We start from the raw sequence: 24641 nt of genomic DNA, 5'->3' as shown, positions 1-24641 counted from the left end.
CAACACGTGTGCAACGCGCGTGTGCGAGGCGGCGGGAGGGGTGGGGGGGGCGCGCGCACACACACACACACGCGTGTGCGCGCGTGCGCTGGCACGGGTGGGCGCGTGCGCTGGCGTGTGCGGGCAGGGGCGCACGCATGTGCAGTGGCGTGTCGCTGGCGCGTGCACACGCGTGTGCGGGGCGGGCGCCGAAGCTGCGAGAAGCGCCGCTGGCCGCCGGCCCAGACGCAACCCGCCGCCAAAACCGCCCCGAAAAGCGGGAGAAAAGGGCAACGGGGGGGGGGGAGAGCAGAAACGCCCCGAGTAGGGGGGGGGGGCGCCCCAGTGACCACAGGGGGGACCCCAGGACAGGAGGGGGGGGGTGGGGGTCAGGGACCCCCATAGGGACCCCCGTGCCACAGTCCCCGGGACGTGCCCCCCCCCAGCGCCTGACGTCGCGCCGCCCCACGGACCCCACAGCCCCCCCCGGCCCCCCCTCCCCACGACCCCCCCGCGACACCCCGACGATCCCCCCAAGACGGGGGGGGCCCCACCGCCCCCTCCCCCCCCTCCCCCCCGGGCCACAACCGCCCCCGGGGACGGGGCTCAGCCCGTCCCGTCGGTGCCCACGGGCACAACCGCCCCCCCCCCCCTCGGGGGGCACCGACTGCCGCGTCCCCGCGGGGGCGCCGCGGGACCCCCCCCCCGTGGGGCAAACAGCCCCACAGCACCCCCCCGCCACCCCCGCCGTGGGGAAGGGGCTTCGCGGTGGCACCGAGAGCGGTACCCACTCCGCCCCGACCCCCCCCCGCCCCCCTCCCACCGGGCACAACCGGGGGGGTCCGACGCGGCCGCCCCGGGACGCAGCAGCCCCGGACCACCTCTCCCCCCCCACACCCCACACCCCCGGTAACGGCGCACCGGGAGCGGCCCCGGCGCTCCCCGAGGACCGGCGGAGGCAGAGGAGTCGCCGCCCGCCCGGTACCGACAACCGGGGAGGGGGTCGCACCCACTGCACCCCTGTTTTAGGCGGGGGGAGGGAAGGGGGGGGGGAAGCAGCCGTTCGCGGGCGCGCCGCGAAGCCGCGACCGCACCGCCGTGACCGGACCCTCCGCCGTTACCGGACACCCCCCGTTACCGGACCCCCCGCTCCCGGCCGTACCTGGGTGAGGCAGTACGGGGAGTACATGGCGGCGGTGTCAGCCGCGGCGGGGCATGGCGGGGGGGGGTCCGGGGGCACCGGGGGCTCCGGGGGGGTCCCGGCTCCGGGGGGCGCCGGTACCGGCGGTGATCGGGGGGAAAGTTTGCCCGAAGTTGGCGCCCGCCCGCACTTTTGCCGCGGGAAGCGCCGCGCCGGCCCCGCCCCCCGGCAGGCCCCGCCCCCCCCGCCCCTCCCGCGCCTCCGGACACGCCCACATCGCCCCTCATGGCCACGCCCACTGGCGGCGGGGCTCCGCCCTCCTCGGCCGCCGGACACGCCCCCCCCCGCGCCGCTGTGGATACGGCCCCGACGGAACGGACACGGGGGGACACGGGGGGACACGGAGGGGACATGGGGGCGACACGAGGGGACACGTGGGGATACGGGTGTCCACCCGCCCCCTCTGCCCCCCCGTCCCCTCACCCCCCCGGTGCAGGGACCCCGCAGGCGCTGGGCCCGGGGCCACTGTGGGTCCCCACAGGTGACAGTGACAATAACAGTGACAGTGGTGGTGGCAGTGCCTGTGGTGGCAGCACAGTCCGGTGACCTCCGCGGTGACGATGCCGTGACAGCGGCGGTGGCAGCACCAGCAGCAGTGATGGCAATGGCAACAGTGACAGTGCCATGACAATGCCGGTGACAGCAGCAGTGCCGGCGGTGGCAGCTGTGGCAGTGCCAGTGACAGCACTGTGGCAGTGACAGTGCCACGACAGTGCCAGTGCCCGTGTCGTGACAGTGCCGGTGACAGTGGCAGCGATGGTGTGGCACCGCGGCGGTGGGGGTGACAGTGCCAGTGCCAGCGGGGATGGCAGTGGCAGTGGCGGTGACGGCGGCGGTGGCAGCCTCATCTGTCATTCCGGCTGCGGCCTCGTCCCTCCGCCATCTGTCACCGCCCGGTGCCAGCGCTGGCACCGCCACCCTCACCCCTTCGCTGCCGGCGCCACCGTCACTGCCGCGGCACCGGGGTGGCACGAGGAGGGGGGGGAACATGGCCGTGGGGCGCCCCACACGTCACCGGGGCATTCCTGGGCCGGGGGGGACCCCAGGAGTGGGGGGGGACGGGACACACAGACCCCCCTCAATGCCCGTGTCCCTCCGCCTGTGGGGGAGGGGAGGGTGGGCACAGCTGTGGTCCTCCCCCACACTGGGCCACTGCCACAGGGACACACACACACACACACACACAGTGCAATCCTGTGGGGGACACCGAAGGGGGGGGGTGTCGCAGCTCCACGAATCCCCCCCCGCAGCGGAGGGGACCTGGGGACGGGGCGGTCCCCACGGCCGGAGGGAATGTGGGCAGTCCCCGTGTCCCCGTGCACACGCGTGTGCAGCCGGCGTGTGTCGCATGGACCCCCCCCCCCCGTGTGTGTGTGTGTGTCCCCCTCCGCCCCCACCAGCTGCTCGGGGGCCGCCAGCGCCAGATGTGCCACCGCGACCGGCTGGGGACACAGATGGAGCCGAGTGCGGGGAGGGGGGGGGGGGGGGGACGACACGGGGGACAGGGGACGATGGCGCACACCGCCACACACAGTGACACGCGGCGACACACGGCGACACACGGTGACATGCCCTGACGCACTGTGCCACAGCATCCGCGCCTCTGCCGGCCACGGGGACAGGCGTGGGACGGGGACACGGGCGTGGGGGTGACCCCCCCAGAGGCTGTACAGGAAAAACTGGGGGGGGGGGGAAATGTGCCCCCTCGGGGGGGTAATTCCGGGCTGAGGGGGGGCTCGGGGGAGGGGAAGGACAAAGGCGGGAGCGCAGGAACTGCGGAGGCCCCAAAATCGGGCAAAACTGCCCCAAAATGGGCCGGTTTCCAGCCCCTCCCCTTGGCGGGGTTTAGGGGGGCTCTGGGCTCGCTGGGGGGTGGGGGGGTCCCCCAGCGGGGGGAGGGGGGGGGGCCGGGCTGGGGGCTGCAGTGGGGGCCCGGGGAACGTTTTGGGGCGATTTCGGGGGATTTTTGGCTCGGGTTAGCGGCGGGTTTTTCGCCGGCTGCCGAGGCCTGGAAGCCATTAGGGCTCCCCCCCCCCTCGGCAGCTCCAGCCAGAACGGGGGTGGGGGTGGGGGGGGTGGGGCGGTCCCAGCCGTCCGTGGGCCCCCGACCCCCCCGTGGGGGGCCCACGCGGGGAACGGCCACCGGCGGACACCCCCCCCCCCCTTTTTCCGTCAACCGGACGCAATGACACCCCCCCCCCGCCCCCCTTCCCACGGGGACCGAGGGGTGCGGGGGGCGCTCGGGGGCGCGGGGGGGGGGATGGGCAGAGAGGGGTTAACGGCGCGGAGCCGTTGGCAGCGCGCGCCGGGGTTTGGCGGCGGCTGAAAAAAGGGGGGGGGAAATGCGGGGGGGGAGGGGAACTCGCGCTGAGCCCAACCCTCCCCCCCCCCCCCCAATGACGGGGGAGGGGCGGAGGTTTCGGAGGAGGGCGGCGGGAAGAGCCCCCCCCCCCCCCCGCGACTCGGTTCGGGTCCCCCCCATGAGCCGTCCCCGCTGCCGGGCTCCGCCCACCCCCGCATGCTCCTCCTCCTTCCCCGCCCCCGGCTCCACCCCCTCCGGGCTGTCCCCTCCCCGGCCCATCTTCCGCCCGCGCCTTCAGCCGCTTCCGGTGCGTCACTTCCGCTCACCCTCCCGCGCAAGATGGCGGCGCCCATAGGGCGAGCTCTGGGCCGGGCCCGCGTCTCGTTGGCCGTCGCGGCCCCGGCGCGGTTCTACCGGGCGGCCCCGCTGCGGCGCCGAACGGGCCCGGCCCCGGCGGACCCCGAAGACCTGCGGGCGGCGGCGCGGCGGTTCGGGCGGTTGGGGGAGGCGGCGGCGGTGCCGCTGTGGCGGCTGTGGCCCGACCCCGAGCGGCTGCGGGCGGCGGAGGAGGAGGACCGCGAGTGGGACCCGCCGCTGCGGGAGGTGGAGGCGGCGCTGGAGCGGCGGGAGCGGGAGGAGGCGCGGCGGCGGGAGGAGAGGTGCGGCGGGGGCGGGGGGGAACGGGGAGGACTGGGATCTGTTGGGGGGGGCGCTGGGAGAACTGGGGGTACTGGCATCATGTCGGGGGGGGGCACTGGGAGGACTGAGATGAGGTTGGGGGGCACTGGGATCGGGTCTGGAGGGGAACTAGGAGAACTGGGGGTACTGGTATCATGTCTGGGGGGGCACTGGGAGGACTGAGATGAGGTTGGGGGCACTGGGCATACTGGGAGGACTGGAATCAAGTCTGGGGGGGCACTGGCAGAACTGGGGGTAGTGGGCTCACATCTGGGGGGGCACTGGGGGGAACTGGGATCAGGTCTGGGGGGACACTGGGGGATCGGGGGGATACTGAGGGATCGGTGGGACTGAAATGAGTTGGGGAGGCACTGGGGGTACTGGGTGTACACTGGTGATACTGGGAGAACTGGGATCAGGGTCTTGGGAGGGGGAACAACACTGGGGAAACTGGGAGGACTGAGATGGGGTCGGGGGGGCACTGGGGCTACTGGGAGGACTGGGATCAGGGCTGGGGGCCACTGGAAGATGTGGGGTCAGGTCTGGGGAGGCACTGGGGAAACGGGGAGGACTGGAGGCCACTGGGATTGGGTCTAGGGAGGTACTGGGGCGTACACCGGTGGCACTGGGATGGGGGTCTGGGGTGGGGCAGAAGCGATGAAAACTGGGAGAAGCGTAGACGCTGGAACTGGGGGCACGGGGCAGGGGGCACTGGGCGAACTGGGAGCAGGGAGAGGAGGAGACGAGGACCGGGGCTGTCCCCGCGTGTCCCCAGGGAGCAGCTGGTGGCGCGCAGCCTGGCGGCCATGCCGGCGCGGGTGAGCGCCTGGCGGCAGGAGCGGGCGCAGGCGCGGGAGCGGGCGCAGCAGGAGGCGGCGCGGCGGCAGCGGCTGTTGGCGGAAGCGGGGCTGGGGGGCGCCCCACGGCCCGGGACCCCCTCCCGGGGCGGCCCCCGCGCAGAGGCGCTGCTGCAGGACCTGGAGCGGCAGCGGCGGCGGGAGGAGAAGCGCCAGCGGCGGCAGGAGCGGGAAGAGGCCGCCCGCAGCGCCATGGCCGCTGCCGAGGCTGCTGCCGCCTCACGGCCCCCCCCCACGACCCCCCCCGCAAACGTGGGGGACACCTCCTCCTGACCCCCCCCCCCCCGACCCCCCCGGTCCCCAAATCACACCCACACGACCCCATAATGGGTTTAAGATTCTGCGTTTAATCTCTTTCCCCCCTCCCCCGAGTTGTGGTTCGTCCCGCGGCGCCGCCCCTCCCCCCACCCCCCCCCCAGGGCCGAATGGGGAAAGTGGGGGGAGGGGGGGGGACAAGAGAAAGCAATTTTGCTGAGCCCCCCTCCCAGTTTGGGGGGGGCCCACCAATCGCTGCCCCTCTCTCGGGGCATGGTGGGGGCCCAACGCGGGGGGGGAGTCCCAGTCCCGCCCCTCCCCAAGAGGTGGAGCCACACCCACAGTTGGGGGGGGGAGGGGACAGAGAGCTGTTTCCCCCCTCTGCGGTGGGATCCCCCCTCCGGAGGCAGCGTGGGCCCCGTGCCCCCCCCGGGAGTGGCCCCCCGGGTCCCTCAGTCGTCGTCGAAGTTCTGGCTGAGCAGGAAGTTGGCCGCCAGGTTCTCGTTCTTCTCGCAGGCGAAGTACGCCTGGATCACCAGGCTCTCGGGGAAGCCCAGCGCCTTCAACTGCGCGGGGGGAAGGAGCGTTCACTCTGGGCCCTACTGACTCCCCAACGCAGGCACAGCTTCCCTCTGCCACTGTTCACTCTGGAGCATAATGGTGGCGCTCTCCCTGTGCCCGTTACCAGTATGAGCTCTGGTCCCCAACGACAGCTGAAGAGCGGCTTTTGCTTTTCTGGTTCCCACCGACAGCCGCTTTCAGCTGCGGTGAACTCTGCCCCCCGGGGAGCAACGCCCCACCGCTGCCCTTCCTGACAGGAATGGGGACACTGCGCCTCCCACAGTGTTAACTCTGGGCCCTAATAACAGCTCGAAGTGGGCCGTTTCCCAACCGCTGTAAACTCTGGATCCTACTGACGGCTATTAATCACCTGTGGCGACTCGTGTCCGCAGAGCCGTTAACTCTGGGCCCTACTGACAACCGAGAGCCCCCCCACCTCCCCCTCCCAGTGCATCCCACCCCCTCCCTGCGGCACCCCACACCCTTACCCTTTCTATGGCTTCTTTTTCCTGAGGCGTCACCTGGATGTAGTTCATCTGGGGGGACTCGTCCCCGATGGCGCCCATCTCCCCCTCCAGGTCTCCCAGTTCCCCCAGCGGCTCGTTCAGCATCTGGATGAACTGCTCCTGGTGCTGGCTGATTTGCTGAGGGGCGGGGGGGGGGGAGGAAGCGGAGGGGGTGAGTCAGGGGGTCCCCTGGGGGGGAATTGGGGGGTCCTGGGGGGGGTGGGGGTACCTGGAGCAGTTGGGGGTTCTCCTGGCCCAGCTGCTGGAGCAGGGCGGGCAGCAGCGCCGGGTTCTGCTGGATGACCTGTCGCATGTTCTGGAACTGGGGCTGCTCCCGCAGGAACTCCAGCGGGTTCTCCCCTGCGGGGTGGGTGTGGTCAGAGGGCGTGGTCACACCGGGCCACGCCCACAGAGGGGAGGAGGAAGGGTCTGGCTGGGGCACACCCTCCCCCAGGAGAATGTACCACCTCCAGTCCTGTCCTGGGAAGGTGGGGCCTCCACAAGCTCCGCCCCCCTGAGGCAGGGCCAGACACAGCCCCACCCACTCATGACATCATATGAGTATCCAGGCCACACCCACCAAAGGGGGTGTGGTCTGGAAAAAGACACACCCCCACCCATGGAGGGAAGCAGTAGAGCCACAGCCCCAGGCAGGGAACAGGGTGGTGCTTAATACTAGACCACGCCCCAATAGGGAGGAGCCTCCAGGCCACACCCCTCAATGGGAGAGGAGCCTCCAGACCACACCCCAATAGGGAGGAGCCTCCAGACCACACCTCCACCCAGCCTCCAGCCACACCCCCAAGGCACAGAGCCCCCCCACTGGTCAGGAGCCCTGAGCCCCACCCTGATGAGGCGGAGCCTGCCAGCCACACCCAAGCCAGAATCCCCTCCCCCACTGGGCGTGTCCCGCACAAGCCCCGCCCCACCGACCTTCTGGCGCCGACTGCTCCGGGGGGCGGCTCTCCTGCACGGGCGGGCGCTCGGGCTCGGGGCTGCCGGGGATGCCCTGGGGGTGGCGGGGTGGTGTCAGGGGGGTGCGGAGCCCCCCCAGACCCCCCCCCCTTCCCCTCCCCTCCCCCCGCCCCATCGCTCACCGTCAGCAGGTACTCGACGGCGCGGTGGGGGTTGTTGTAGCTGGCGCGCAGCGCGGCCACCACCCGCTCCCGCTCGTACCCCATCGACATGATCTCCGTCAGCATCGTCTCGTACTCCGAGCCCGTCACTGCCGACCCCGCGTCAGTGCTGCTCTGGGACACCCCCCCCCCCGCGCCCCCAAAACCACCCCCACCCCACCCCCCACCCCCTTCCCATCCCATTTACCTTTGTTGCCCCATAATGAGGACCCCAAACATCAAAGACCCGCATTTATCCACCCCGTTTCCCACCTGGAAACCCCCAAAATATGTTCCAGGACACCTCCCCCGCTCCTCCAGCCCCACACAGGACCCATCCCCCCCGCCAGACTCCCCCCCCAGCCACACATCAGGGGGCACTGTGTGCCAGGAAGCCCCCACCCCCCATCGCTCTGGGGACCGCAATTCTTCACACCCTGGGGACACCCCCACAGCCCAGGGACGCCCCCACACCCCTCCACCTCATGTCCCTCCCCCTTTCCCATCACCCACGGGACCCCACTACCCAGGAACCCCCCCCCCCACCCCCTCATCTGGCACCCACCGAGGGTGGAGGCGGCGTCGGCCGAGCGCCCCGCACTACCTGGGGGGGGGACAGAGCTGCGGATTGAAGAAAGAAATGTGGCAGCTGAGGCTTTTCTGGGAGCTCCAGGGGGCATCCGGACCCCCAAAACTCCCTGTGCCCCCCCCAAGCCCCTGTGTCTCCCCCCAACCGCCCCCCACTGCTGACCCAGCTCCCCCTCTCCTGTGGCTCCCCACCAGGTCTCCTCTGGACTGGCCCCTGAACCCCACAGCCCCCCCAGATGTTTTGCTTCAGTCTTTCTTCTCCCCAAAGTCCTCCAACCAACAGAATTGGACCCCCCCGGCCCCTCCCCACCTCGGGGCTCTGCCCCCCCTTACCCCGCCGCGGGCTCTGAGAGGGTGAGCGGGGGGAGATCATGGGACGGCGTCTCCTCGCTGGGGGCGGCCGGCGGTGGGGGGACGGCGTCGGCGGCCGGGGGGGGCCCCGGTGCCGCGGGAGGCTCCGCAGTGCCACCAGCTCCGGCTTCGGGGGCTGCGGTGCCCAGTGCCGACTTGGCCTGCGGGAGGGGGGCCGTGAGCGGGTGGGGGGGCGGCGGCGGCCTGGAGGGGGGTCGCGTTTGGAGGGGGGTGTCCCACCTTGGTCACCATGACAACCACAAAGTTCTTCTCGTCGATGCGGTACTCGCGGATGGGGACGTCGTCACTCAGGATCTTCCCGGCGTAGATGAGCTTCTGCCCGGCCACGGGGAAGGCGTCGCTGCCCTTCTCCGCCTCGATCTTCTCCTTCAGCGCCCGCACCTTTGGGGGGGGGGAATGCCGCGCCAGAGGGGGGGAGGGGGTGAGTGAGGGGCATCCCCCAAGCAGGTGTCACCCCAAAACCACGGGGTCAAAGCAAAACCAACACGGGGGGCGCCATTGCGCGGCACAGCCGGGAGGGGGGAGGTTCAGCCCACCCGCCCAATTGTCACCCCAATCCAAATAATCCCCCCCCCCCCCCCCCGCGGCAGAGCGCCCGGAGCATGTGGGGAGCTGTGGGGCCGCACGAAAGCAACCGCCCCCCTCCCCTCGCCCCCCCACCATGGCTGTCACCGCGGCGAGTACAACGCCTCCCCCCCCCCCCAAAAAAAGGAGGCGGGGAACACCGAGCCCCCCCTGGGCGGGGGGAGGGGTTGACTTCCCCCAACGTTCGCGGGGGCCAAACGGCGCTGCGGAAACGTGGGGAGGGGTGCGGGGAGGTGGATCCCCTCCGGAGGCCGCCCCGGTCGATGGGGGGTTGGGGGGGGTTGAGGCCCACCCCCGCCCGCTCGGGCCGCGCTCACCGTTTCGTGCGGTTCCATCCGGATCTTGAAGGTTTGTTGCTGCAGCGTCTTCAGCGTCACGGTCACCGCCATGTCGGCGGCGGCGTTAACGGCGTTAACGGCGGCGGCGGCTCCTCCCGGCGGCGGCCCCCGACAACATGCAACTCACGCCGCCGCCATCTTAGGCGCCCCGCCGCTTCCGCCACGTGACGCGCGGCCGGAATGGCGTCACACATACCCCCCCACCAACCCACCCTTCCCTGATCACGTGACTAGGGCGAGGCGGCGAAGGCTGCGGCCTTCCGGTCACGTGAGGCGGGCACAAAATGGCGGCGGCCGAAAGAAGGCGGAAGAGAAGATGGCGCGGAAAACCGGGACCAGCGTTAATTTAATAGAAACCGGATCGCTACACCCGTACAGTCACGTGCGCCCGCAGAACATCACCCGCCCCCCCCCATCCTCTTTAACGGTACCGGGAAGGGGGGGGGGGCTCATCCCCACCCGCCCCTGAGAGGCAGGGGGACGGGTGGGGATGAGCCCCCCCCCCCCCCCTTCCCGGTACCGGCGCCGTTCCCGGTGGGCGGCGGCGGCCATAGAAAAGAGTCCAGGTCTCACAGAGACATTACGGTCCGCGCCGCCACCCCCCTTCACAGCTCATCCCGGGGGGCGGCTTCCGCCTCCTCGTTCTCTTCTTCCTCATCTTCTTCCTCCTCTTCCCCTTCCTCTTCCCCTTCCTCCTCCTTCCGCTGTTTTTCCTCTTCCTCCTGCTTCTTCCGCTGCTCTTCGTCCTGCTGCTCTTTCATCTTCCTCTCCGCTTCCTGCGGGATGAGGAAACAGTGGGGGATCAGACACACCGCCAGGGGGGGTTTCTGTCCCCATCCCGTGTCCCGTCCCCCCCCATACCTTGGTGGCCCCCCACGTCTCGTTCCCGATCTCCTCCGCTATCTTCTCATCATCCGTGATGAGAAAATTGTCAAAAATAGTGCCGGATTTCACCTGCAGGAGGAAGGAGGGGGTTCAAAGAGGGGGTACAGAAGTGGGGGGAAAGGGGGTCTCTCCACCCCCCCTCACCCACCTGCCAGAGGTCGAGGCCGATGACGCCGAAGCTGTCATAGGCGTAGAGGTGGGGGTCGGGGCTGTATTCGGGGTTGTCGATCTCGGGGTGCACCCACTTCCCCTTGTAATCGGGGTTGTCGATCTGCCGGGGCCGCCACTCGCCCTGTGGGGGGGGACACACAACGAATTGGAGGTCAACGAAGCAGTGGGGGCACAGCCCATCGCTGCAGACCCCACCCAAACCTCACGGGCCCCCGCGCTCACCTTGTACTCGGGGTTCTGGATGACGGGGGGCTCCCACTCCCCGTCCATCTCCTCATCCCAGTCCTCCGGTTTCTTGGCGTCAGGGTCGGGGATGTGCTCGGGCTTATCCCAGTCCTGGGGGAGGGGGACACACAGAGGTGGCATCAGGACACTGCGCCACACACCCCCTGACACCCCCACACCCTCCAAAGCGCCCCCCCGAACCTCGGGCTTGGTGTCCTCGGGGTCATCGATCTTGGCCCGCTCGTCCCAGTCGTCGGGTTTTCGGGCTTCGGGGTCCTTGATCTTACGGGGGGGCAGGAGGTCCCAATCCTCCTCCAGACTGCCTGATTCCACCCGCACGTTGTCGATCTTCACCTCGTAGGTGTTGTCGGGGCGCACCACCAGCGTGTACAGGTGGGTGAACTCATCGTCCTGTGGGGAGGGAGGGGCTCAGCGGGGTCAGGGACCCCCCCGTGGGGCAAGGCCGGCCCCCCACGTGCCCCCCCGCACACCTTGCAGCGGATGTCCTTGTTGATCAGGACGTTCTTCCCTTTGTAGTTGAAGATGACATGGACCTTCTTGGTGCCGGGGCCGCAGATATCGGGGCCTGGAGGGGAACAGGGGGTGAGGAGGGGTCCCCACACAGCACCATGAAGGGCCACAGGGGGGACGGGGACCCACCGAACATGATGTTGTACTCGGAGTCGCCGTGCATGTCCTCCTGGTTCAGGCTGGCCGGGAAGAGCTTGACATAACCGCCACCGCAGTCGATGTTCTGCTCGTGCTTCACCGTGAACTGCACTACCAGCGTCTTGTCCCGGTTGCTGAAGGGTTCGAAGCGGGAGGAGATGGCGTAGAACCGGGCGTCCTGACTCGTCTGGATCCCTGCGGGAGGCAGGTGTGTTGGTGGGGTGGAAGCAGGGAGGGACTCCCAGCCCCGGGGGTCCCCACCCGGCACGGCACAGCCCCGGGGATCACCCTCACCTTTGTCCTTCTCGGCGTCACCGTAGAACTTCCCGGCCGTGAGCACAAACCGGCCGTAGTCAGACTTATGCTTCGATTCCACCCACCGGCGGGTCCAGGCGTCTGCGGGAGAGGAGTGCTCAGGACACCGAGCCCCTTCCCCACGGCTGCCCCCCCTGGGGCAGCTCCGGAGGCCCGTCACGCTCCAGTGGAGCTCATTGAACAGAGCTGCCCACCCACAGCCAGGGCTGGACCCCCACACCCCTGGTAGCCCCAGAGAGAGCTCAGGTTTTGGGGTGTCTCTTGCTGCAGGAGGATCTGAGGTCCCAGGGAAGGACAAACCCGCAACATGAGCCAGCTCCTGTCTGGTCTCCCCCCACTTTGGGCAACACCCCAGACTACAAATGACACCCCCTGAGAGGGACCCCGACTCTTAACAGACTCCATCCACTGCCTCTCTGCCCCCCCAAGCTGGTGGGGGCCTCTCAGCCCCCCATATTCTCCCAAGGCCCCATTCCCCAGCCCAGGCGGAAGTTCTCATTAGAACTCTCCATCCAAGTGGGCACTGAGCCCCCTTCCTGTTCCTTTGAACCCCATCCCTCTCCTACATATCTCAGCCCCCCCTCATTTCCCTCAGCTCTACCTGAAGGCTGACCCTGAGCCCTGCCCCCCCTCAAGACCCTCCTCAGCCCCAACCCTTTACTCCCCCCACAACCCTCATCTTCCTTCGCTCAGGTGAGACCCCTCACCCCCACATCCACTCACATCATCATGCCACCCCCCACCACAGCCCCCAACCTCCACCTTGGGGGAGGCCCTCAGGCTCCCCCACACCCTTCCTCACCTCAGGGAACACCACGGCTCCCCACAACCGCTCCTCTCACCTCAGGTGACTGCTCCCCTCAACCACTTATACCTCAGAGGAGCCCCACCGCCTCCCTCATCTCAGGGAACCCCCTCAGGTCCCCATCACCAGGACCCCGCAGGCCGCGCCCTCGGCCCCCCCTCACCTCCATCCCCGAACTCCTCCCGGAAGAACTGGGTGGGCCCGGCCGCCACCAGCGCCAGGAGGGCGCCGAGCAGGACGGGGAGGCTTAGGCGGCTCATGGCGGCTGTCCCACACGGCGCGGCCCAGTCCGGCCTTGCCCTCCCTCCCGGCCCGGCGGCGCCCGGCACTGCGGAGGGGGGCGGCGGCGCCGCCGCCTTTTATCCGCCCGCCGCCCCTCGGCCCGCCCCCGGCCCCGGCCCATTGGCCAGAGCCCGCGCGGGGCCCGCTACCATTGGCCGGCCGCCCGCTGGCCCGCGGCGACGGCGCCCCCGAACGTTGGCGTCCCAGATGGCCGCCTCCCATTGGCTGAGCACAGTGACCAATGGGGAGCGACCACGCGTTCGGAGGGAGACGCCCCCCTTCCTCCCCCCCCCTCGCCTCCCGCGCGCGCCCGTGCGCCCTCCGCGGAGTGCGTCACCGCAGTCACGTGGGAACGGGCGCTCTTAAAGCGCCAGAGGCCTCCCGCGGACCACGTGGGGGGCGGTGTCCGCCATCCCACGATAGCACCGGGAAGAGCGTTGGGGTCCCGACGCGGTAGTGGTAGTTGGGAAATGACACAACATAAAGGATGGGGAATCCTGTTCTCGTTTAATGGATTTATAACCTAACATGGAGCTATGATGTAATGTAGTCTAATGATGTCATAGCACATGTGAAAACGAGAACGGTGCAGGCCGAGGAAGGTGTTGCACCAATGAGGGGCTGGCGACACCCCCACCACCCCGGGTCCGGGCCTGCCGCCACACCGAGACCCGCGCAGGCCCCGGTGGTAAAGCCGCTGAGTGCGTCGTGACCTCACTCCTCAGCCTCCCTACGTCATAGCCCTCCGGCAGCCCCCTCATCCTAAAGCCACCTGCGGGGTGGGGCGCCGCCGCGCTCAAGATGGCGCTCCCCGCCACACTCAAGATGGCGCCCGCCGCGGTCCCGCCCGCCGCCGCCGAGGCCCCGCCTCTTCCGGCGGCGCCGGAGAGCGCTTCCGGCCGGCGCGATGTCGCCCAGCGTGGCTGAGCTGCTGCTGCAGCGGCTGGAGCGGGCGGCGGCGGGGCCCAGCGGGGGGCTCTGCAGCCTGGAGGCGGCCGCCGCGCTCGGCCTCGACCACCAGACACTCGTTGGGGCCGTCAAGAGCCTCCAGGCGCTGGGGGAGGTGGGAGCGGCGGGGCCGGGGGCGGGGAGGGAGACAGTGCCGGTAGCGGTGCTGACGCCGGTACCCGCAGGTGATCGAGGCGGAGGCGCGGGCGGTGACGCGGTGGGAGCTGAGCCCCGAAGGGACGGAGGTGCTGCGGGACGGCAGCCCTGAGGTGCGGCTTTTCCGCAGCCTCCCGCCGGAGGGGCTGCCCCAGAGCGACGCCATGGTGAGCACCGGGGGACACCGGGAAGGGAAAGGAGAGGGGACGGCACCAGGGAGCACCGGGTCCCTGACGGCCGCCCTGTCCCCGCAGAAGCTGCCCGGCGGCTCGGTGGGCTTCAGCAAAGCCATGGCCAACAAGTGGCTGCGCCTGGAGAAGGGGGCGCCCGGCGGCCCCCGCGTCCTCCGTGCCGTGAGTGTCCCGCGGGGGAGGGGGGGGGGGGAACCGGGAGGGTCCCGGGGCTGGGGGGCGTCCCCGGAGTTTGGGGACGACGACAGAGGAACACGGAATGACCCGGGAGGTCGCCTGGAGGGGACCGAGGGGGTTCCCTTGAACCGGGGGGGTCACCTGGATCCGGGAGAACCCCATTGGGGGATAGAGGGGGACCCCAGAACCGGGAGGGTCCTGGGGGGGTGTCCCGGAACCGGGAGGGTCCTGGGGGAGGGTGTTCCTGGAGCTGGGGGGATGGAGGGGGTCCCCTGGAACCCAGAGTGACCCTGAGGGGTCCCCTGGAGTGCTCCAGGGTCCCTATCACGGCTGGGGCTGTCCCTGTCCCCAGCCCCCTGGGTCCCCGGGGGGTAGGAGGGGTTTGTCCCCCCCTGTCACACCGTGACATGGCCGTCCCGGTCCCCATTGCCCCCCCTGACACCACCACACACCCCCCGCAGGTGACGGAGGTGCAGGACGCGGTGCAGGAGAGCCTGCGGCGGGTGCAGCAGGGGGAGGCCGAGGCGCTGCCCGAGCGCGACCGCACCGAGCTCAAGAGGAGGAAACTGCTGCTGGAAGTGTGAGCGGGGGGGGCGGGGGGGGGGGCAACTGGGTCAGAGGACACCCCCCTAACCCCCCCCTTGCCTTGCCACAGCACCCTCAAATCCTACTGGATCCGCAAAGGCAGCGCTTTCAGCACCGCGGTGGCGCGGCAGGAGACGGAGCTGACGCCGGAGATGATCGCTACGTGAGTCTGTGACCCACCCCCAACTTGGCTGTGACCCCCCTGACCTCACCATGACCCCCCTGACCCAGCCGTGACCCCCCCCCCCGACCTGCAGGGGCTCCTGGCGGCAGCTTCCCTTCAAGCCCTACAACTTTTCGGCACTGGGTTTGCCGCCGGCCTGCGGCCATCTCCACCCACTGCTGAAGGTGCGCTCCCAACTGCGCCAGATCTTCCTGGAGATGGGGTGAGTGGGGAGAACGGGGAGGGCACAGAGGGTCCCCCCTGGATGGAGAGGAGGGGGTGTGAGGGGACCTGACGCCAGAAACCCTCCCCCAGGTTCACGGAGATGCCCACTGACAACTTTGTGGAGAGCTCCTTCTGGAATTTTGACGCCCTCTTCCAGCCCCAGCAGCACCCGGCCCGCGACCAGCACGACACCTTCTTCCTGCAGGGTGGGTGCTGGGGGGGAAATGACACACACGACACGGGGACCCCCCTAAACCCCACTGACTCCCCCCAAACCCCACCGACTCCCCTCCATATCTGTCACTCCCCCCCAGACCCCGCCGAGGCCCCCGAGCTGCCCCCCGGCTACACGGCCAAGGTGAAGAAGGTCCACTCGCAAGGAGGCTATGGCTCGCAGGGGTGAGGGCCAGACCCGGGGGTGGGTTGGGGGGCTGAGATCCCCCCAGCACAGGCCATGCGCCTCCCCCCCTCTGAGCCCCCCCCCCCCCCCACCAGGTACAAGTACGAGTGGCGGCTGGAGGAGGCAAGGAAGAACCTGCTGCGCACCCACACCACATCAGCCAGCGCCCGGGCGCTCTACAAGCTAGCCCGCCAGGTGGGACGGGTCTGGGGGGGCACAGGGGGGTTTGGGGGGGCCCCACTTAACCCCCTTCTTTGCTACTCCTTCTCTCCCTCCAGGAGAAGTTCTCCCCAGTAAAGTACTTCTCTATTGACCGGGTCTTCCGCAACGAGAGCCTGGACGCTACCCACCTTGCCGAGTTCCACCAGGTAGAGGGGGTGGTGGCCGACCGCGGCCTCAACCTCGGCCACCTCATGGGGACCCTCCGGCAGTTCTTCACCAAGCTGGGTACGGGGGGACACCAAGGGGGGGGTCAGGGGGCTCTCTGCGGGCCTCCCTTACCCCACTCTGTCCCCAGGCATCACCCAACTGCGCTTCAAACCGGCCTATAACCCCTACACCGAGCCCAGCATGGAGGTGTTCAGCTACCATGAGGGTGAGGGGGGCTCTGGGGGGTCTGCGTGGGCCCCCCCTGTGGAGCAGGGAGTTCCCAGGGGGTCTGCGTGGGCCTCCAGGGAGCCCCACAGTCCGCATGTGCTCCCATGGAGTTGGGGGGGAGATGGGGTGACTTTTTGGGTTGGGAAGCAGCTTCACCTCGTTCTCTCCCCTGTGGGGTGGGGGATTTTGGGGTGCCCTGACAGGGTAGGGGGCACTGGGGTGGTCCTACAGTGTGGGGGTCAGCCTACCTTTGCTCTCTCTCCTGGAGAGCGGGGGGGCTTGGGGGTGCCTCTGTGGGGTGGGGGGCTCTGGGGTGGTCTCGCTATCTGAGGAAGGGCGTCTGTGGGGTGCCCCATGGTGGGCTGTCCCCCCCCCTCACCCCCTGCGGGGCGGGATCCCCCACCTCCCCCCCCCTAGGGCTGAAGAAGTGGGTGGAGGTGGGGAACTCGGGGGTCTTCCGCCCCGAGCTGCTGCTGCCCATGGGGCTGCCCGAGAACGTCTCCGTCATCGCCTGGGGGCTCTCGCTGGAGCGGTGAGTGGAGGGGAGGGGGCGGGGGTAGGGGGGCCCAGCACGGTGCCATCTCTGCTGAGCCCTCCCCATCTCCTGCACCAGCCCCACCATGATCAAATACGGCATCAACAACATCCGTGAGCTGGTGGGGCACCGCGTCAACCTGCAGATGGTCTATGACAGCCCCCTCTGCCGCCTGGACACCTAGGCCCCGGCCTCCCGGGGGAGGGGGGGGGGCTTAATAAAGCCCTGGCCCTGCTCTCCGGGGGACAGTGGGGGGGATCCTCAAAAAAGCCCCAGTCTCCTGAGGAGGGGGGGCCTCAATAAAGTCCCTTCACCCAGCCCCGTGCCTGTGTTTGTGCCGGGATAGGGACCACGCATGGAGGGTGGATTGTTCACTGGGGGGGGGCGGACAGACAGACGGACACGGCCCACAGCCTCGCACAGGAGTTGCGCCCACGGATACTCCAGCCCCGACAGCGGCTCCCCGCGACCCCCGTGGCTGCCCCCGACCCTCCACCGGCCTCTTCCCCCCCCCCCCCCCCAATAGAGCCGCCCCGATCATACCGGCACCGTCGCGGCTCCTTCTCCTCAGCGCCCGACCCGGCCCTTCCCGCCTTTTCCCTCGCCGCTTTTCATTGGCTGGTCCGCCTCGTCTTGGCGCCTGACCGGGCACCGATTGGCCGGCGCGGGTGCCACTCGCCCACCGAGGCCCCTCCCACCGCGCTCCCCTCAGCGCCGTGAGGGGGCGGTGGGTCCCCCTTATCCCGCCTTTTCCCTCGCCGCTTTTCATTGGCTTGCCCGCCTCTTATTGGCGCCTGAGCGGGCGCCGATTGGCCGACGCGGGTGCCACTCGACCGCTGAGGCCCCGCCCACCATTCGCCCCTCAGCGCCGTGAGGGGGCGGTGGGTCCTGCTTATCCCCCCCCCCGGTCCCTGCCCGGGCCCGGCCCCACAACCGCCCCTCGGTCCCCAGTCCCGCCGGTAGGACCCCCCCTGGGGCTGGGGGTGCAGCGGCCCAGCGTAGGCCGTCAGCCTGGTGTGTGTCGTTCCCCCCTCGGCCGCCCCCGGGGTGGGCAATGTTGCGAAAGGAGCAGGAGGGCCCTGAGGCGGCGGCGGGTGACAGCCCCTTCATGGCGGGGGTGGGCAGGGACGAGCCCCCCGGCGAGGGCCTCGACAGGTAACATGTTTCCCACCCTCTATTGCTTCATGGTTTTGGCTCTAAATTGGGGGGGGGGGGGGGGGGAGAACGGTTTGGGTTGGAAGGGACCTTAAAGACCCCCCCAGTGCCACCCCCTGCCCCGGGCAGGGACACCTCCCCCCAGCCCAGGTTGCCCCAAGCCCCGTCCAACCCGGCCTTGAACCCCTCCAGGGATGGGGCAGCCACAGCTCCTCGGGGCACCCTGCACCAGGGGCTCACCGCCCTCACGGGGAAGAATTTCTCCCCACTATCTCCCCTAAATCTGCCCTCTGCCAGTGTCAAACCGCTCCCCCTCGTCCCATGGCTCCCCTCCCTGACCCAGAGTCCCTCCCCAGCTCTCCTGGAGCCCCTTTAGACACTGGAAGAGACTCTGAGGTCTCCACGGAGCCTTCTCTTCTCCGGGCTGAACAGAGAAGAGTGTACGGGCAGTGACCACCCCCAGGCAGTACGGCAGGGGGTGACATGCACATCCCCTTGTCCACAGGCCACCACATTCGTTAGCGGGTTTCCCAATTAACATGACTTGCTGGGCAGGCTGTTCCCTCCCTGTGGGCATGCGCCCCTGACGTGTGGGTCCTGCGTTTAGGTCGAGGACGGAGGGTCTGTCTGTGTCCCCCCAGCCCAGCGCAGAGGCGGCACTGGACAGCCAGGCCTCCCGGTACTTTGCCTCTCTGGATGCCAGTGTCGGGAGCCTGCAGCAGCGCGCGCAGCAGCTGATCGACAGGGTGAACGACAGCCGAAAGGAGGATCACACTGTGATGAGCGGCTTCAGGGAGAGCCTGCTGCTGAAGGTGGGGGCCGCCGGCACGGTGGGGGGAGCAGCGGGCGAGGAGACCTGGCCCACGCCAGCTCCTCACTGCCAAGCAGGGCTGTGCGGCCATGCGGTCTCTGCTTGAGGCGTTTAATCGCATTATTCCGCCCGAATTAGCGGCAGGCTGGGGGGCGGTGAGACAAGGTGCCGCGGGGAGGGAGCGCAGCACGATCGGCCTCTCGCAGGGCGCTGGCGCCAGCTGCAGAGCCTGGTGTGCCGGATGCACCGGCGCTCACTGCCGTGGCAGGGGGAGTGCCTGCAGCCCCTTCGGGCACGGCTGCAGCTGCCTCCAGCCCTGCTTTGGGGAGCAGAGGGGACGCCGATGGCTCCCCTGTCCCTGCGCAGCCGCTGGCTGCCCTTGGTGTCCTCGCTCGGCTGCGTGCTGCGCCGGACTTTGCTCCCACCGGTGTCCCTGCAGCCGGGGGGGCCACACCGGCAGGGCAGGAGGGGGGGCTCCCGCAGGCCCACGCACAGATGGCAGCCCGGCCTCGGCAGCTGCGGCCCACCGTGACCCGGCACTCGGTGGCTACCGTGGCCGTCGCTCTGGCTACCGTGGGCGCAGCTGGCAGTGGCAGCAGCCAAGCCAGGCCGGGAGCTGTGCCAGCCCGAGCGGCCACAGCTGTCACCCCCCCTCCGGGGACGGCAGCCGGGCGCCGGCCATGCCAGCGGCGCTGCCCAATCCCGCATGCCGGCAAGAACCGTTTTCCCCCCTTTTCCGCCCCGGCACGGCAGGTCTCGGGGCTGGCGGAGCAGCTGGAGGAGCGGCTCTTCCACCTCTACGGCCTCCACAACGAGCTCATCCAGGAGCGGCTGCAGGAGCTGGCAGAGGTGATGGAGCGAGTGGGGCAGGCTGAGGCCGAGCTCCGGCAGGTCTGCCGCACCATGGAGGCGGCCTACCGTGACCTCTGCTTGCAGCCCGAGACCTGAGCCGGGCCCCAAATCTGCAAGCCCCCCCCCAAACCCGCGGGAGCCCCCCCTGGCCCCACGGCAGCCCACCTGCCCCACAAGTGGGATGTGCATCTCCTGCTGCTGCTGTGCCAGGGTGGCTGCAAGCGGGAAAGGGGGTTTTTAGCCCCAAAAGGGCTTTTCCTTTGCTGTTGGTGTTTGCGTTTAGCATGAATAAAAAGAGCAAAAAACCCCAAAGGCTGAATTTGGGGGGGGGGGCTGCCCGCTCACTCCTGGCTGCTTGCTGGGCAAACCGCACCACGCACCGCACATGCTGACGCAGGGCACCCTCCTGCCGGCAGCTTAATTAAAGCTGACAAGGCTGGCGCTGATGAACAGAGGCCAGAACGGGGTGGCTTTTCTCCCTTTTATAGGCGAGTGGCCGTGAGGACGGCAAAGGCACCGGGGCAGTTCACCGGCCAAGAGGCTCTGCGGCAAAGCCCGGCATAACCGGGGATGCCAGGTCCCATTGGTGACACCAAGCTCTGTCAGTGACAGAGGGTCTGTTCGGCGATACCTTGTCCTGTCGGTGACACTGGGTCCCGTCAGTGATGTTGGGTCTGGTCGGTGACAGCAGGTTCCGTTGGTGGCATGGGTTTGGTCGATGACACGTATCCCATCGGTGACATGGGTCTGGTCACCGGCGTTGTCTGTAGATACATCCCCTGCGGGTGACGTCCTGGCCTCTCCGGCAGTGGCGCGAGGCCGGTCATGCCGCATAGCGTCGCAGCCACGTGCTGCCGATGCGGTGCCAGGCGCCATCTCCCCTGGCTAACTCCGCGGTGCTGGCGGCTTGCTGGGGGTGAAGGCCTGGATGCCGGTGATGGCTCGGCCCAGGATCAGCGCGTGGATGTCGTGGGTGCCTGCGGGCGAGTGAGCAGCCAGGCCTCGGTGGTGCCGGTGCCAGCAGTACCCCGCGTGCCCCTCACCCCCAGCGCGGCGGTACCTTCGTAGGTGTTGACGGCCTCCAGGTTCATGAGGTGCCGAATGACGTGGTATTCGTCGCACACCCCGTTCCCCCCCAGCATGTCCCGCGCCTCCCGGGCGATGGCCAGCGCCTTCCCACATGAGTTGCGTTTCAGCATCGACACCATCTCGGGGGCTGCCCTGCGGGGACGGGGATGCCGTCACCCCCCCTGCCACCCTCTCCCCTCGCCTCTGCGCCCCCTCTTGCCCCACGGTGGCACCTACATGCCCTCATCCTTGAGGCGACCGAGGCGCAGGCAGGCCTGCAGCCCCAGGGCGATCTCCGTCACCATGTCGGCTAGCTTCTTCTGCACCAGCTGGTTGCGCGCCAGCGGTCCCCCAAACTGGTTCCTGTGGTGGAGAGGAGGGCGGTGGGGACAAGGGGTCCCGGTGGGACCCCCCTCCCCCTCAGCCCCGTCCATGGCGTTACCTGTCGAGGACGTACTGCCGTGCTGTCTCCAGGCAGGTCTCGGCGGCACCCAGCGCGCCCCAAGCGATGCCGTAGCGTGCCTGGGTCAGGCAGCCAAAGGGGCCCTGCGGAGCGCGGGCATCACTGGGGCCCAGCGTCCCACAGAGGGTCCCCCCGACCCCGGCGTGTGTCCCCCCCCATGCTTACCGCCAGGCCCTCGGCATTGGGCAGCATGTTCTCCTCCGGCACTTCCACGTCCTCCATGATGATCATGCCAGTGGCGGAGGCGCGGAGGGAGAACTTGCCCTCGATTTTGGGGGTGCTGAGGCCGGGCATCCCCCGCTCCAGCAGGAACCCCCGCACCTTCCCGTCCCCCTCGCACACCGCCCACACCAGGCACAGGTCGGCCGCCGGCGCATTGGTGATCCTGGGGGGGGGGGGGTGTCAGGGGAGGGTCTGGGGGTGTTGGGGGTGTCCCCGTGTCATCCCCCCTGTCCCTCGGCTCGCGCCTCACCAGGTCTTGGAGCCCCGCAGCGTGTAGGTCTTGGCACTGGGGTTGTAGCGCGCCCGCGTCTCCATGCGCCCCGGGTCGCTCCCGTGGTTGGGCTCCGTCAGCCCGAAGCACCCCAGCAGCTCCCCCCGCGCTGCGGGGGGGGGGACATCAGGGGGACCCCAGGACCCCCACAGCCCCCCCTCCTGCCCCACAAAGCCACCCTCCTGCCCCATAGGCCCCCACTTGCCCTACAGATCCCCACAGACACCCCCCCTCCTGCCCCAAAGACCTCAAAGACACCCCCCTCCTGCCCCATGGCCTCCCACTTGCCCCACAGACCCCTCTCCTGCCCCACAGACCCCCCAGTTGACCCCCAGACCTCCCTCCTGCCCCATAGCCCCCCACTTGTCCCACAGACCCCCCTCCTCCCCAACAGACCCCTCCCTCTAACCCCATGGCCTCCCACCTACCCCACAGACACCCTCTCCCGCCCCACAGACACCCCCCGTGGGTTCTGCCCCATGGCGTGTTCGCCCCCGGTGTGGGTCTCACCCAGGGGGGGCAGGTAGCGGTCCCGCTGGGCGGGGGTCCCGTAGGCCAGGATGGGGTGCATGACGAGGGAGGACTGGACGCTCAGCACCGACCGGTAGCTGCTGTCCACCTGCTCCAGCTCCCGCGCCACCAGCCCGTAGCCCACCGAGGTGGTGCCCGCGCAGCCGTACCCTGGGGACAGTGTCACCCCACAGACACCCCCTCAGGCCCCCCCAGCCGTACCCTGGGGATGGTGTCACCCCATAGAGACCCCCCCCCAGATCCCCTCAGCCGTACCCTGGGGATGGTGTCACCCCACAGAGACCCCCAGCCGTACCCTGGGGACAGTGTCACCCCACAGACACCTCCTCAGGCCCCCCCAGCTGTACCCTGGGGACAGTGTCACCCCACGGAGACCCCCCCAGCCGTACCCTGGGGATGGTGTCACCCCACAGTGACTCTCCCAGACCCCCCCAGCTGTACCCCGGGGACAGCGTCACCCCACAGAGACCCCCCAGCCATAACTGGGGATGGTGTCACCCCACGGAGAACTCCAGGGCCCCCCCGACCCCCAGGAATCCCTCCAGGAACCACTCTCCCTTACCCCCATGAGGGAACTTTGCCCCCCCCAGCCACCCCCAGGGGGGAACACTGCCCCCCTCCCCCCCCCCAGCCACTCCAAACCCTCTCCTCGCCTCCGGGGGGGACACCCTGCCCCCCCTAGTGCCTCCACCCCCCCCTCCCCCCTCACCTTTGATGGTGGGGCCCAGCACCCCCAATGCCCCCATCTCGGACACGATCTCCCGGTCAAAGACTGCAATGGTGGGGGGGCCACAGTGAGGTGGGGGGACACCCCCCCTCCCCAGGCAGTGGGGCTGGGGGCTCCCCACCATCCCTGCCCCCCAACCTTGGCCACCCAGGGCCGTAGGTGGCCAAGGTTGGGGGGCAGGGGTGGTGTTTAAGGGGGGGTGTGTAGCAAGGACATGTTGGGGGGTGCCAGGGGGGGTCGGGGGTCCGTACCCTCGTGGCGGTTGGCATGCAGCACGCGTGGCAGCAGTCGCTCCCGGCAGTACTTGCGCACGGCGTCGCGCAGCAGCCGCTCCTCGGGGGTCAGAAGCCCCTCCAGACCCAGGGGGTCCCTCCAGTCGAAGGCTGAGGGGGGGGGCAACACCGCGGGGGGGTCAGCACCAGCCCCACTCCTGACCCACACATGTGCCCCCAGCAGTGGTCGATGGTGGGGGGGTGAGGGGGGGGGGGTGTCTCGACCCCCCTGTCGCGACTCACCCTGCGGGGGGGGGGCCGTGCCCCCCCAGCGGACTCCTCTCCGCAGCGGGCGCAGCAGTGGGGCAGCCAAGCGCAGCGCCATGGGGGTCTTTGGGGGTGGGCGGGGGGGGAAGAAGGGGGGAGGCAACTATTCCAGGGACCCCCAACTGCCCCCAGCGACCCCCCAACCACTCCCACAGGGACCCCCCCAACCAATTCCCCCCAGAACCCCCCCAACTACTCCCCCATGGATCCCCAATTACCCCCCCCGGACCACCAATTACCGCCCCTGGGACCCCCAACCCCCCACCCCAAAAATCCCCCAGACCCTGAACTACGCCCAGGGTGCCCCCTCCAAGGCCCCGCCCCCCCAGCTGATCCCGACACCCCCCCAACGGCCGCCGACCCCCCCAGACCCCCCCCCGCACCGTACGAGCTCGGCGGCGGCGAACGGGCCCGGAGGAGCCCTCGGCCGTGACGTCACGGGGGGTGGGGCGGGGGCGTGACGAGGGGGGCGTGACGTTAACCCGCGCCTTCCCGCGCGCCGTGGGGCGGGAGGGGGGGGATCAGGGCTCCGGGACCCCCAAACCGCCGCCCGGACGGACCGGGGAGGGGGGAAATGGCGGGTTTGGTTTTGGGGGGGGGTCCCCGGGACTGCGGCCGCGGCGCGATGGCGTGCGTGTCCCCCCCCGGTCCCCAGGAGGCGCGGGGCGGGGGTCGGTGCTGTACAGGCTTTATTGGTCCCCGGGGCCCCCCCGCCCCCCCGGCCCGGGGGGGGGCGTTTGCATAGCGAGAACGGGGGGGGGTGGTGGTGGGGGTGATGATGTCACGGGGGTGGTGGTGATGTCCCCTGTTTGGCTGGCCCTTGCAGTGATGTCAGCTGCTGGTGCGTGACATCACTGCGTGCCTAGGATGCGTAAGCCCTGCTCCGTGACCTCACGGTGGTGACATCACTGCCCGGCCCCAGTCATTGCCCCTGCTCCGCTGTCACCATGGCTGTGACATCACCATTCCCACACCCTCGGTTACATCAGAGCTGTGACATCACCATTCCCACATGCTCGGTTACATCAGAGCTGTGACAGCAGCACCCCTGTTACACCGTGACTGTGACATCACCGCCCCTGCGCCATCAGTGACATTGTAACCGTGACATCGTCGATTCTGCCACCGCAGCTGTGACATCACCACTCCACCAACGCTGCTTGTGACATCACCCTCGCTCCCCCATAGCCACCACCACTGCGATGTCACCGTTCCCCCCTCCCCGGGTGGCGTCAGAGCTGTGCCCTCACCCCTCCCACCCCACCTGTGACATCACCACTGTGACATCAGCGCGGCGAGAACCAGGGCCAAGCAGGAGACTGGGGGGGGTGGAGGG

General features: G+C 69.5%; 6 protein-coding genes across 6 annotated transcripts; 3 read left to right on the top strand and 3 right to left on the bottom strand.

Annotated features, from left to right (window-relative positions):
- Positions 1-3815: 3815 nt before the first annotated feature.
- On the top strand, positions 3816-5324 carry GADD45GIP1 (GADD45G interacting protein 1). The gene is made up of 2 exons (XM_082496592.1): positions 3816-4141; positions 4936-5324. Exons 1-2 carry the CDS (start codon positions 3822-3824, stop codon positions 5288-5290), a joined length of 675 nt encoding a protein of 224 aa, XP_082352718.1. The 5' UTR covers positions 3816-3821; the 3' UTR covers positions 5291-5324.
- Positions 5325-5344: 20 nt separating this feature from the next.
- Positions 5345-9504, bottom strand: RAD23A (RAD23 homolog A, nucleotide excision repair protein). Its single transcript, XM_082496590.1, has 9 exons — positions 9317-9504; positions 8634-8795; positions 8376-8554; positions 8020-8075; positions 7437-7564; positions 7273-7348; positions 6569-6699; positions 6322-6477; positions 5345-5838 (listed from the first exon to the last, which is right to left on the bottom strand). Exons 1-9 carry the CDS (start codon positions 9386-9388, stop codon positions 5725-5727), a joined length of 1074 nt encoding a protein of 357 aa, XP_082352716.1. The 5' UTR covers positions 9389-9504; the 3' UTR covers positions 5345-5724.
- A 334-nt stretch (positions 9505-9838) lies between these two features.
- Positions 9839-12727, bottom strand: CALR (calreticulin). The gene is made up of 9 exons (XM_082496583.1): positions 12571-12727; positions 11582-11683; positions 11279-11482; positions 11110-11204; positions 10820-11029; positions 10616-10729; positions 10371-10514; positions 10199-10291; positions 9839-10113 (listed from the first exon to the last, which is right to left on the bottom strand). The coding sequence occupies exons 1-9, from the start codon at positions 12665-12667 to the stop codon at positions 9943-9945; spliced, it is 1230 nt and encodes a 409-aa protein (XP_082352709.1). The 5' UTR covers positions 12668-12727; the 3' UTR covers positions 9839-9942.
- An 869-nt stretch (positions 12728-13596) lies between these two features.
- FARSA (phenylalanyl-tRNA synthetase subunit alpha) lies at positions 13597-16969 on the top strand (the record flags this gene model as incomplete). The annotated part of the gene is made up of 13 exons (XM_082496683.1): positions 13597-13752; positions 13823-13960; positions 14048-14146; positions 14623-14741; positions 14817-14909; positions 15004-15132; positions 15225-15340; positions 15449-15533; positions 15630-15729; positions 15813-15981; positions 16052-16129; positions 16549-16663; positions 16745-16969. 13 exons carry the CDS (start codon positions 13597-13599, stop codon positions 16848-16850), a joined length of 1503 nt encoding a protein of 500 aa, XP_082352809.1. The 3' UTR covers positions 16851-16969.
- Positions 16970-17720: 751 nt separating this feature from the next.
- SYCE2 (synaptonemal complex central element protein 2) lies at positions 17721-19580 on the top strand (the record flags this gene model as incomplete). Its single annotated transcript, XM_082496724.1, has 3 exons — positions 17721-17821; positions 18429-18633; positions 19386-19580. 3 exons carry the CDS (start codon positions 17721-17723, stop codon positions 19578-19580), a joined length of 501 nt encoding a protein of 166 aa, XP_082352850.1.
- A 377-nt stretch (positions 19581-19957) lies between these two features.
- On the bottom strand, positions 19958-23727 carry GCDH (glutaryl-CoA dehydrogenase). Its single transcript, XM_082496681.1, has 11 exons — positions 23694-23727; positions 23282-23369; positions 23018-23149; positions 22749-22811; positions 22019-22189; positions 21488-21617; positions 21181-21400; positions 20995-21098; positions 20790-20915; positions 20545-20705; positions 19958-20461 (listed from the first exon to the last, which is right to left on the bottom strand). Exons 2-11 carry the CDS (start codon positions 23361-23363, stop codon positions 20370-20372), a joined length of 1281 nt encoding a protein of 426 aa, XP_082352807.1. The 5' UTR covers positions 23364-23369; positions 23694-23727; the 3' UTR covers positions 19958-20369.
- Between the last annotated feature and the right edge of the window lie 914 nt (positions 23728-24641).

The sequence above is a fragment of the Vanellus vanellus genome, assembly GCF_965231255.1.
Source record: "Vanellus vanellus genome assembly, chromosome: 30".
Lineage (NCBI taxonomy): Eukaryota > Metazoa > Chordata > Aves > Charadriiformes > Charadriidae > Vanellus > Vanellus vanellus.
This window is presented reverse-complemented; position numbering and strand designations above follow the sequence as displayed.